Source organism: Tamandua tetradactyla, chromosome 5 (genome assembly GCF_023851605.1).
Source record: "Tamandua tetradactyla isolate mTamTet1 chromosome 5, mTamTet1.pri, whole genome shotgun sequence".
Taxonomy (NCBI): Eukaryota; Metazoa; Chordata; class Mammalia; order Pilosa; family Myrmecophagidae; genus Tamandua; species Tamandua tetradactyla.
In genome coordinates this window covers 182,207,251-182,219,950 of record NC_135331.1, presented here as the reverse complement: position 1 = coordinate 182,219,950, position 12,700 = coordinate 182,207,251, and the positions used below count along the sequence as shown (strand labels likewise).

Here is a 12,700-nt window from a genome sequence, read left to right as displayed (position 1 = left end):
CAGTTCTCTAAGCACCATTAATTGAAGAGACTGTTCTGTCCCAGGTGAGTTGGCTTGACTGGCTTATCAGAGATCAATTGCCATAGATGAGAGGGTCTATATATGAACACTATTTGATTCCATTGATCAGTATATCTATCTTTATCCCACTGTAGCTTCATAATATGCCTATTTTGTTTTGACCTCTGTAGCTTCATAATACACCTGAAAGTCAGGTAGTGTGAGGCCTCCAACTTCATTTTTCTTTCTCAGGATATTTTTGTCTGCAAATGTTTTAATTTCCCCCTCATTTTTTTTTTTTTTTTTTTTTTTAAAGGAAGGAAAGACAGAGAAGGAAGGAAGGGAGGAAGAAAGGGAAACATTTTTAAACATTTTCTTGTTTTATTTTATTTTGTTTGTTTGTTTGTTTTTTACATGGGCTGGGGCCGGGAATCGAACCGGGGTCCTCCGGCATGGCAGGCAAGCACTCTTGCCCGCTGAGCCACCGCGGCCCGCCCCCCCTCATTTTTGAAGGACACTTTTGCTGGATATAGAATTCTTGGTTGGCAGTTTTTCTCTTTTAGTATCTTAAATATAACATCCCACTGTCTTCTCACCTTCATGGTTTCTGCTGAGAAATCTATGCATCGTCTTATTGGGCTTCCTGTGTATGTGATGGATTGTTTTTCTCTTGCTGCTTTCAAGATTCTCTCTTACTCTTTGACATCTGACATTATGATTAGTAAGTGTCTTGAAGTACGTCTATTTGGATCTGTTCTGTTTGGGGTACGCTGCACTTCTTGGATCTGTAATTTTAAGTCTTTCATAAGAGTTGGGAAATTTTCAGTGATAATTTCCTCCATTAGTTTTTCTCCTCCTTTTCCCTTCTCTTCTCCTTCTGGGACACCCACAATACATATATTCATGTACTTCATGTTGTCATTCAATTCCCTGCGTCCCCGCTCATATTTTTCCATTCTTTTCCCTTTATTTTCTTTTAGTTGTTGGATTTCAGATGTTCCATCCTCCAGTTCACTAATCCTATCTTCTGCCTCTTGAAATCTGACATTGTAGGTTTCCATTGTTTTTTTCATCTCTTCTACTGTGCCTTTCGTTCCCATAAGTTCTGTGATTTGTTTTTTCAGATTTTCAATTTCTTCTTTTTGTTCATTCCTTGCCTTCTTTATATCCTCCCTCAATTCATTGATTTGATTTTTGATGGGGTTTTCCATGTCTGTTCGATCATTCTGAATTAATTGTTTCAACTCCTATATCTCATTTGAATTGTTGGTTTGTTCCTTTGACTGGGCCATTTTTTCAATTTTCCTAGTATGATTTGTTATTTTTTGCTGGCATCTAGGCATTTAATTACCTTAATTCGTTTATTCTGGAGATTGTTTTTGCTTTTTTTTTGTTTTAACCTTAGGATTTTCTTGCTGGATGAATTTGTTGTCTATCTGTTCTTTGACATTCAGTTCAGCTTATTCTAGTCCTCTAACTTAGGTTTTGTTTAATAGATCAGAAATTTTTGGTTCTTGTTTTTTTGTTTCTTGCCCTGCCTGTATGACACCTTTTCCCCACCCCTTTGGATGGTCTACTTAGGTATTATAGACCCCAGTCAGATTTTCCGAGACCAAACTCGTCTCTTCTCAGGAGTAAAGAGTCACCTGCATCAGTTTTCCCTGAGGGTGAGACCCAGCAGATTAAAAACTGCTGGACTTTGCATTTTTCCTGTCCTGCCCAGTATGTGGCACTTTTCTGCCTGCAAGTCCCACCAGCATAAGGTGATGCGGTACCTTTAACTTCAGCGGACTCTCTCTGCTGGGCGCATGGTGGAGACAGAGGAGAGGTTGTAGGCTGGCTCTAATTGCTTCACTGTTCCAGACCCTGGGATCAGAATTCTTTGAGGGAGGGATTCCACCTGAGCTGGGCCCCACCCCTCTCCTGGGGAAGGCACAGACTCCAGACAAGCTCTCAGACAAGCTCAATTCTGCCTGTCCCTGGGGCAGTGGAGCCCGAGAAGCCTTGCAGCTGTATCTAGAGAGTAATCAATCCATAGAAACACAGCCACAAAAGAGAAAAAGAAAAACCCTTTTCAGAGCAGGACCCCAATTGGGTTTGCCAATGAAGAGCTTAAATTGGTATGCTGCTCTGTGTATTTCCAGATCCTATGTGCTCCCTCCTTTCCTGTAGGGCTCAGACCTTTTCAAATCCAAAAAAACCTCTGTTTTTTTTTTTTCTTTTTTCTTTCCCTGTCAGCCCTAGCCCCCTCTACACTGGGGGAAAAACCAGTGACCTCCGCTTTTACTTGAGGTTCAGCTGAACTGGGGGTCTATTTTTAGTAGCCAGAATTTTTTAATTAATTATTGCACTCAGCCCCTGCTGCTAGTGAAGTCTCTTTCCTTTCCCCTGTGGAAAATAGTCTGTGGGGGAGGGGTGTCGGCTGCCGTGGCTTGGGGAACTCATGGTTTTTGGAGGGTTTGCAGCCAGTCCAGCTGGTGCAGACTGGGGTACACTGTGTGTACTATTCCTGGCTATTTACTAGCTGCTCTGGAGGACGAACTAAATCCTACACCTCGCTAAACTACCACCTTGCCTTCAATCCCGGACAGTTTGTATATGAATAAATGTCTTAGACCTAAACCTGAATGTATACCCCAAAGCAGGAGATTTTATAGAAAGAAACGCTTTTAGAGAGTGTCAGAATTGTGTGGTAGCTTTCAATTGCCAGTGCTGAGGCACTATGGTATTTAGGACAGGCCATCAGTTTCTCTCTGCATTTACATCAGAGATTTTTAACCCTGGATACACCTTGGAACATCCAAGGGAGCTTTAAAATAATATTTACACTAGAGTCTCACCCCCAGGGTAGTGATTTAATAGGTCTGGGATAGAGCCTGGGCATCTATATATATTATAAAGTTCCCTAGGTGATTCCAGTACTCAGCTGGGGTTGAAAACCACTATTCACATGAACACAGAATATCTGTAAACAAAATCTCAATAGTTACTAGATAAAACATTTTCAGATCCACTGAATATTTCACATTTGTGGATTTCATCTTTGTTTTTCAAAGTAGTTCCCATATCTGGCAGTTTTATTGGTATTTATCTGGCTGTAGAAACTGTTCATACAGTCCCTGAATGGGATATAAATTAGCAGTTCTCCACTTTAACTGAATGTTGTATTACATCCCAGACCAGTTAATTCAGAATCTCTGGAGATGGGAATCAGGAATCTATATATTTTTACAGCTACCCAGGTAATTCCATTAAAACCAAGTTTGAGAGCCACTCTAATCTAAATAAATATTTGTTTTGATTTTCTTTTGATCAAACACTGTCTTACTCTAAATCTTTCTTTTACAGGATATTATTGATAGACTTATAATTTTGAATACTGAAGCTAAGATTCGTGCTTTATTCAATTATGAACAATCACACATCTTTGGTCTAAGGTAAGGTGATGTATTTTACTTTGTATATTTTATATTTTGCAGAAACTTTAAGCATATGTTTTATACTCTTTAAAAACTAGTTAATATAGGCTAATTTTAAAAGCAAGTTCAAAGGTAATTTGTCTTCTGCAAACGTTGTAGGTAAAGTAAATTGTAACCATTTGGCTGTTATCACTTAGGTTCTATATTATTACGGTGTCTTCCACTTTTGCTCACTGTAATCCAAACATTCATGGGTTTATTTCATTGAACTCACTCAGAAATGAACAGGAGTTTTCCTGGGTTGGTACTTAATTAGACTTTTGCCATAATATAGCATTGAAAGAGGCCTGGAAATGGACAGTTCATCTTGTGACCCAAATTTTGCTCCATGATGTGAGTAATTACTCTTTAATTTTAGGTGTCTTGAGGTTGAACTATTTCTGGTTGAGTTTATATTCCTTGGCATTTTATTTAGCATGTTCAAATTTAAAAAATTAAAAAAGGAATAGAAGTGTTTTGGTTACAGATACTTGCAAAAATTTTAATGTTTTGTTGATTAGTAGACCTAATCAATACCTATAACTTACTTTCCCCACCTACAAATTACTACCTTTATAAATAGTTGATTTAAAGGAATTTTCAGTTTTCATAAATTCATGATTTTTTTTCTATCTACTAAGAAAATAACAATTTCAGGCATGAAAGGGTTAATGAGAATGCTCTGGCTAAGAAATAAAGCAATTACTTTTGTAATTATCTGATGGTAGTATATTCTAAAGATCTTAAACTTTTTTTTTGGGTGCATGGTCTGGGAATTGAACCCCGGTCACCCGCATGGAAGGCAAGTATTCTATCACTGAACCACCTGTGCATCCTTAAACTTTTTTTTTTAAACCATTCAGTAATAGCTAAGCTTTGATTTTGAGCATTCTAGTTCAAAGAAGCTGGAAAAAAACAAAAAGCTGCAGCTGTTATAGTTCTTTGGATGGCGTGACCTTTACCTCAAAATATGTATTTACATTAAATTTTAACTTTCAGTGTATAGCATCAGATACATCATTAATCAGTGGGGAATATTAGGAAAAAGCCATTTGGTAGTACTGCTTTTTTGCAAAGCCAGTACGTTTCTGAGTTTTGTAATTTTTGAGCAGAAAATTTGGCCTATTATTACTGATGTATTGGGTTTATGTCCCTTTTTTTCCTTGAATATTTTTCCCATATAAAATAATATTCTTCTCTACTGCTCTTTTGGAAAATGATTTAATTTAATGATAGACTCTGATTAAGTCATGTAAAAAGCAATCCTAGAAGTTAAATGCCCGTCGAAATAAAATATATTAATTTGCATAGTGCATTCATTCTTATAGCGTTTGACTGGAGCACTATCCCTCTGAGGTCCAGAAATTTTACCATCCTTTTGTTGATAGATACAATAAAACAATGCATTCCAGTGGCTAAAAACATGGACCCTGGAGTCTGATTACCTGCTGTTTACTAAGTTGTATGAATTGTCGCCTCAGTTACTTATCTATAAATCAGTATTTCCCTTATAGTATTTCCCTCATAGAGTCATTGTGACAATTACATATTAAAAATTAAAAGGACTGAAAACAGTATATTATGCATAGCAAGCAATGTGAAAATGTTAGCTAGTAGTAGTACTTCATGTTATATATACTTGCTATATATTTTTTTGCTTTTGTGTTTTACTATAAAATATGTTTGGCTTTTACCACATGCTTCCTTGTACCTTTCTGTTTACAATCCTTTGCATTTAGACAAGGAGAATGACAAAGTCACTTTCTAAGGAACAGTTTGTATTTTGACTCCATGCTTTTTAACAAGTTTTTCTTTGTTAAGATACTTGTTTCATCGTGTTTTGAAGTTCATTTTCATAATAAATTTTAATTCAGGTATATTTTTAAGTCACACACTTGAATTAGTTAATTTGCTTTTATTTTCTGCTAATTTCAGTCTGGCATTTGTCATTGATGTGAAATTCAGATCAGAATTTTGCATTAAATAATCTTATGTTCCTATATACCCTTAATCTGAGTTCTCCCTCCAGCCACTGTCTGATTTCTGTCTCTCACCATGGCAAAGCCTAATTACACAAGCTCTCTCACTTGACTACCTCTCTTTACTCTTTAGGCCACTTCAATTTGACTTTGACTCCAGTACTCTGTCAAAATTGCTCAGGCTGCTCATCCTAAGGTCACTGATAACGTTCATGCTAATGAATATAGTCAGCTCTTCTCTTTTTAATTCTCATCTTATTGTAACAAACAGTAGCATTTGATATAGTAGACTGTGCCAGTTTGAAAGAAAGGATTATGTACCCTAGAAAAGCCATGTTTTAATTGTGACCCAATCTTGTGGAAGCAACCATTTCTTTTAATTCCTGTTAGGTTGGAAACTAGATTTTAGATTATCTCCATGGTGATGTGAAGCACCCAATTGTGGGCATTAATTTTGATTACAGGGAGATGTGACATCACTCATTCCAGGTAGGTCTTGATTAATTTACTGGAATCCTTTAAAAGAAGAAGCATTTCAGAGAGAACAACAGAGCATCAAAAGAGCCATGAGAACCGTGAGAGCCCACACAGCTAGAGACCTTTAAAGAAAAACACCCCTGGGGGAGCTTCATGAAACAAGAAGCCTGGAGAGAAAGCTAGCAGACATAACCATGTTTACTATGTGTCTTTCCAGTTGAGAGAGAAACCCTGAACTTCATTGTCTTTCTTGAGTTAAAATAACTCAGCTGTTGTTGGTGCCTTAATTTGGACATTTTTATAGACATTTTAATTTGAACATTTCCATGGCCTTAGAACTGTAAACTAGCTACTTAATAAATTCCCCTTTTTTAAAAGCCATTCTGTTTCTGGTATATTGCTTTCTGGCAGCTAGCAAACTAGAACACAGATTATTTCTTTCTGGGTAAAAAAAATTCTCTTCTCTTCACTTTTGTGACACCATACTCTTCCTATGGCTGTAGTTTCTCTCCTTTGCATTCTTTAAGTAACCTCTAGATGTTGGATATGAGGACTTGATCCTGAGCTCACATTTTTCTATATACACTGTCCCTAATTGATTCCACTTAGATTTTTGTCTTTAAATGCTATCTATATTCCAATGGATGCCCAAATTTATGTCCCTAGATCAACCTCTCTTTTGAGCTACCAGACTCATATATCCAACTGCCTCCCTGACATCTAAATTCATACATTTTTCAGGCACCACAAATTTAATTCAGTCTAAGATTGAACCTATGGATTTCCAGTCTCTCTTCTCACAAACAAACAAAACAAACAAAATAATTCTTTTGCTTCCATCTCATTAAGTTGCCCAGCCATCTATTCAGTTGCTCAGTCCTGACCCAAGAGTCATCTTAAAAAATATATTTTTGATTTCCAATCAGTAATTTATTTTTATTATAAATAAATTAACGCATGTGGACAGTTAAGCATGATAAATTAAGTGAAATTCCTCCTAATTCATAAAGTGCCATTATTCATAGTGGGGATGCTCCCTTGCCTGCTTCCTATTTTGCCTTCGGGAGTTAGCTATCCTATTTTCCTCTCTACGCAGGAGAGAGATTAAGCTAATCCGGGCTCCTCAGTGCACTGAATAAAGTATCTAGTACTTTGTATATATGCCTGGAGAATAAGATTAATAATTTTAAAAATATGCTCTTCTCTACTTTATTTGTTCAGCCATTATTTATTGAGCACTTATTATTAGCTATTCCTGTGCTAGGGGTGGGAGATTGTATAAGGAAGAGTAAAACAGAAGTGGTGCTCATTCTATTTAATCTCAGTCCCTAGTGAGGAATCACATGTTCATGCAATAATCACAAAACTTGTGAGGTAACTTGTTTCAGTTTTCTAAAGCTAATGAAGTGCAATATACTAGAAATGGATGACTTTTAACAATAAGGATTTATTAGCTTACAAGTTACAATTCTAAGGCCATGAAAATGTCCAAATTAAGGCATTAGCAGGAGGATAGCCTCTCTGAAGAAGGCATTTGGGACACCTCTGTCACATGGAAAAGCACATGATTTGTATCTGCTGGTCCTTCTCTCCTGGGTTTCATTGCTTTCAGCGTCTGGCTTCAGCTGCTTTCTGTGTGTTCTTGTCTCTCAGCTTCTCCAGGGCTGCTCTCTAAGCTCTCTGGGCTTTTCTGTCCTTTATCCTTTCATAAAGGACTCCAGTAAAGGAATTAAGACCCACAGTGAATGGGTGGCTCACATCTCAAATTCAAATAACCTAACCAGAAGTTCCCACCCACAACTGGTCTGGACCCCGAGGAAAGGATTAAAAGAACATGACCTTTTCTGGGTTACATAACAGCTTCAAACCACCACAAAACTAATGGAGGAAAGAAACATTCGAACAAAGTCCCTCCTTCTCCCCTTTCTCCCTCCTTACCCTCTCTATCTCTCCATAAATTACTGGCAGTTCTAAACTCCTTTGTCTGGCCTTGAATTCTGTAATATAAGTCCACCTTCCCTGTGTACATTAGTGCATTATTTCTCACCTTTCTTCAACATAAACCTATATTCTGGGTAGGTTAAACTCTTTATCTCCCTCAAGTACGGTGTTTATTATTGACTCTGTACCTGTTTTTTATGTCTTGAATACTCCCTTTATTTCTATCCACATAGACTACTCAGTACCATCCATCAAAGGAAGGGTTCCTCTATGAATTACTTCTGCCATGACTTATTGCAGCCAAACTGATCTTGTCTCTACATGTTTCTTGCCTTTATAGTCATTTCCACAGATTTAATATTTAATTTTTTTCTCTTCTCTAAGATAAGAACTTCCCAAAGGAGTATCATTTTATTCTTTCATGCCACCACATTGTCACAGTGCTTTTTGATTACTTGGTTCAGATTTACTTGCTGAATCTTTTGATTGATTAAGACAATTGTTTGGAAACTTTTGTCCTTGCTAAGTGTTCTAGTTTGCCAGCTGCCAGAATGCAATATACCAGAAATGGAATGGCTTTTTAAAAAGGAATTTAATAAATGACAAGTTTACAGTTCTAAAGAAGTGAAAAGTTCCAGTTTAAGGCACTAGCAAGAGATTACCTTCACTCAAGAAAGGCCGATGGGTCAGGAACACCTCTGTTAGCTGGGAAGTCACGTGGCTGGCATCTGCTGGTCCCTTGCTCCTGGGCTCCATTGCCTTCAGCTTCTGTTCTGGTGAGAGTTCCTCATTTTGCTTCTCCAGGTCTGGCTTTCATCTCTTGGCTTTTCCTTGCTCTTTCAAGGTTCTGGCTTGCTTAACATATCATGGCAACGTCTTCTGGGCACCAGACATCTCCCAACATCCATCTCTCTGTTCTGTGTTGACATCTATGTCAGATCTCTCTGTCAGCTCTGCTGTCTCTGGCTCACTCCAAAATGTTTCCTCTTTTAAAAAATTCCAGTAAACTAATCAAGACCCACCGTGAATGGGCGGGGTCACTTCTCTGTAGAGATAATCTAATCAAGGGTTTCTGCCCTAAAATATTGAATCAGGATTAAAAGACAGAGCTGCCTCCACAAGACTGAATCAGGACTAAGACATGGCTTTTCTGGGGTACATAATACCTGTAAACCAGTGTAGCAAGGTTTTGCAGTTTAAGATTTTCCCAACTGGTTTTAGAAGAATGTTATACTTTTTCCTTGGATATTTTACTTCAATATAAAAACTGCATATTTTATGGGGGAAGAATTATACTATCATCCAATATTAAAAGTTTCCTTTTTATCAAACTGTGAATTAAGTTTTAATTACAGTCTTAGAATTGTATATTTGTCACAACTTAAATCTTCTGTCGTACTAATTATACACATTAAAATTTAATATGGTTAATTAAATGTTAATATAATTCTACTAAAGCCAAATCCTTCTTTGCCTTGTTTAAAACTATAATGTGGCCTATTTATTGTTAATTTTCTTCAAAATAAAACTGAGAAATCTGTACTTACAGATTAGTCTTGAAAAGTATTTACTTGCTTCAGTTAGTTTACATTTACCTACAAGCAGTCATTTTATATATAGTGTAACAGTTTTATGTAAAATCAATGTCATTGAAGTCTGACCTGCAAGATGACTTTAAGAGAAAAAGAAAAAGCACATATTTGTTTAAAAATAAGTACAAATTAGGAACAGCTGCTAATTTTAACAAATAACAAATATACATAAATTTTAATATTTCATCACAGCAGTTCACCAATTTAATTATTCCATGACCCAAATGCTAAATAGAGTTGCTTGATTTACATCAGTAATAAAAAATAATTAAAAATTACCCTCTCATTTTTAAATATCATAAATTAAAATATAATCTGACTAGAAAACTGTCCACATTTTGGATTTTATAAATACATGCACACATATATACACACACACACAGAAACACGTACTTATATATATCTTCAGTGTTCATTTTCTTCTATTAATTTGAGGAAAATAATATAGTGATCTATAACTAATTTAAGACGTTAGTAACTAATTCAAAATCCTTATTTGAGCAAAGAATTATTTTTTATCATAGAATAATTAGAAATACCAAAAAACGAAAAGAAAACACTCACTGTCTTACCTCTCAAAGATAACCACCTTTAACTCCTTCATGCCTGTCTTTTTTGACCTTTAGCTACAAATATATATTTTTTGAAAAGTAATAGTTACGATTATTTCTTGTTATTCACAGTAGTTATGCTTTATAAAGTCAAAACAGTTAATTAGCAAATACTGAACCACAGAGTGGGAAATACAGAATTAGGCTCCTTTGAGTCTCTGGTCACAACATTTTGGCTAAGTGATTGATAACCTAACCTTGTTTTTGGTCTTTTTCCGTTTAAAGACACCTTACTTAATATATATTTTTGGTTCCTTAACTTTGAACTCACGGCCAACAGAACTGTAATTCATGCCTGAATGAAGCTTCACACACACACATTTTCTCTGTAAGGCACATCACACCCTTCTCATGCTTAGAAATACTAGGCAGCACTTCAATGTGATACTTGGATACAGATTAAACAGTGAAATCACTAACAACAACAACAAAAATTAAATATGAAAAACATGGTACCAAATATGCTATGAAAAGAGTGCTCATTTACAGTGTGATAATAGAAATAAGAAGGTAGAGCATCACCTTGTTTGACCTCAGTTGTGAATATGAGTGTCAGGAAACTCAAAATTTTCAACATGGGAACATGCTCCCAAATGACCAAGAAAGTGCTACAAATATTGCTTTGGGAGTTACAAACGAATTTTAATGAGTGGGCAGATTTTCAAATACAGAATCCACGAGTAATGTGTGTTAGCCTGTTATTTTGAAGCTTATTTTTTTACTGCAGTATTTTAAATTATTCTTTTATACTTATCATTATTCATCTATACTATAATTTTAAAGAACTGAACAGTATCCCAGTAAATGGGTGAATCCCAGTCTTGTGATTTTGGACATTTAGTTTATTTTTAATTTTTAAAAATCATTCCTCTTTATAGATAAGCCTTTGCAGGTCCAAAAGTATTTCTAGAACTGGACTTGCTAAGTCAAAGGCACATTTTCAAACCTTACATATTTCTATAAGCCCTCTTTTTAGAACTTTTAATTGATCTTTCTGTAGCTTATATCTCCTTCCTTTATTGAATATTTTCCTTTCATTCACTTTTTCATTCATTCAGGAAATATTTATTGAATACCCTAAATATTTATTGAATCCCTACTAAGTGCTGCACTTTGCTAGACACAGTTTTCTTTGGGACTTTGGTGAATTTGTTCTTGTACTATTTTCTGATTTCTTTTTAGTAATTGTTTTTTGCTGAAATTTCTCCCTCCTCCTATGTCTATGTTTTCATTGGGAATTCTCTTCTAGATTATGTCTTCAGTCTTCTTTCAGTTTATTCTGCAGTGGTTTCTATTCTTGTCTACTGACTAACCTTACATCTGCATATCTATCCCTGAGTTTTTTCTCGAGCATATTTTCAACTTTTATTGAACATTTGAATTTGTATACCATGCTAGTTTAGCAAACTTAGTATGTCCAAAAACCATACTTTGTATCCATACTTAGAGAAACCCTCTAACTCCAGTTATTGGGGATCCTATATAGCCTCCTATTAAAACTGAAATATGAACTGAACAGTTTCTCCATAGTCCCTTTTCCTTCTCTATTGCTTACAGAGAATTTCACTGGCAAACTGTGAAAGTATTTAGTTGCACCTAAAAAATAAATTTTTATATTTCATGCATTAAAGATGTGAATTATATTGCATTTATAAATATTATTATGAGTATTATTTTGGCACCACCTTGCTTGTAGTGCCAAAATCTCTGATCCAAAATCCTAAAATCCAAAAAAAAATTCAGAGAAATGGAAATATTTTTTTCACAAATTATTTGATACCTGAACCTAGTCAGACCTCGCATGCTTTGAGGCTCTTTATAGTCTTTAGTTAGCCTGCCTAATTTGAATGTCTTGTTTTGTTTAAGAAATATTAATGAGTTTGATTATAGAGTGCTATCCCAGACTCTGAATGCTCTGTATTTTGTTGTTAAAAGCCAAAAAATTCTAAATTCTTGGTTCTATGATTTTCAGAGAAGGAATTATAGACCTTTAAATCATGACTTTTCAAATGTTAAATCACTCAGGAGTAAGAAGATTGTGGTGTATGTATGTGTGTGTGTTTGTGTGTGTGTGTGTGTGTGCGTGCGTGGCAAGGACAGAGAAGTTATATGACGTGTGGTATTTCAAAATCCAGCTCTTTGTAAAATACCCATTTCCACACTGAATTGGGGAGTTCCTTTTGCCTATCTGGCAAAACCTTGCCTTTGTCTTCCTTGTCAATAATTGGGCAGCTGGGCAGAAAAATCAGGTATGTAACTGTTACCATTCTGGCTCTCTTAGCATCTTTATTAGCACTGCCTGGGCACCTCATAGAAGGCTTGCAACATGGTTACTATGAGTTGGTTCACCTTATACCCTAACCATGTTGATAACAAAAAAAGTCTGCTATGGACTTTTCTTTTAATTTTAACTGGATTGTGCTAGCTCTGCAAACTGGTGCATGCGCAAAAATTTTTTGTGTCACCTGTGGAGTATCAACACATTGTGCAGTTGTGTATAGTATTATAATGATAAGTTGGATGTTTGTAAATTATTGGGAGCTATAAAACAAAACATGTTAAGAGTGTTTTTTTTTCCCAGTGGATGAGAGACTCTTAATTGGTGTATTTATATTTTACAATGTACATATGTAACTTATAAT

At 35.7% G+C, this 12,700-nt stretch overlaps 1 protein-coding gene across 5 annotated transcripts in view; it reads left to right on the top strand.

Annotated features, from left to right (window-relative positions):
• The window catches only part of TBC1D32 (TBC1 domain family member 32), a 325,899-nt gene that overhangs the window by 177,373 nt on the left and 135,826 nt on the right, over positions 1 to 12,700 (top strand). For all 5 annotated transcript variants that reach the window (XM_077162779.1, XM_077162778.1, XM_077162776.1 and 2 more), the window contains one exon: positions 3,349 to 3,437. In XM_077162779.1, coding sequence (XP_077018894.1) covers positions 3,349 to 3,437 — 89 coding nt within the window. The remainder of the gene's footprint in view (positions 1 to 3,348; positions 3,438 to 12,700) is intronic.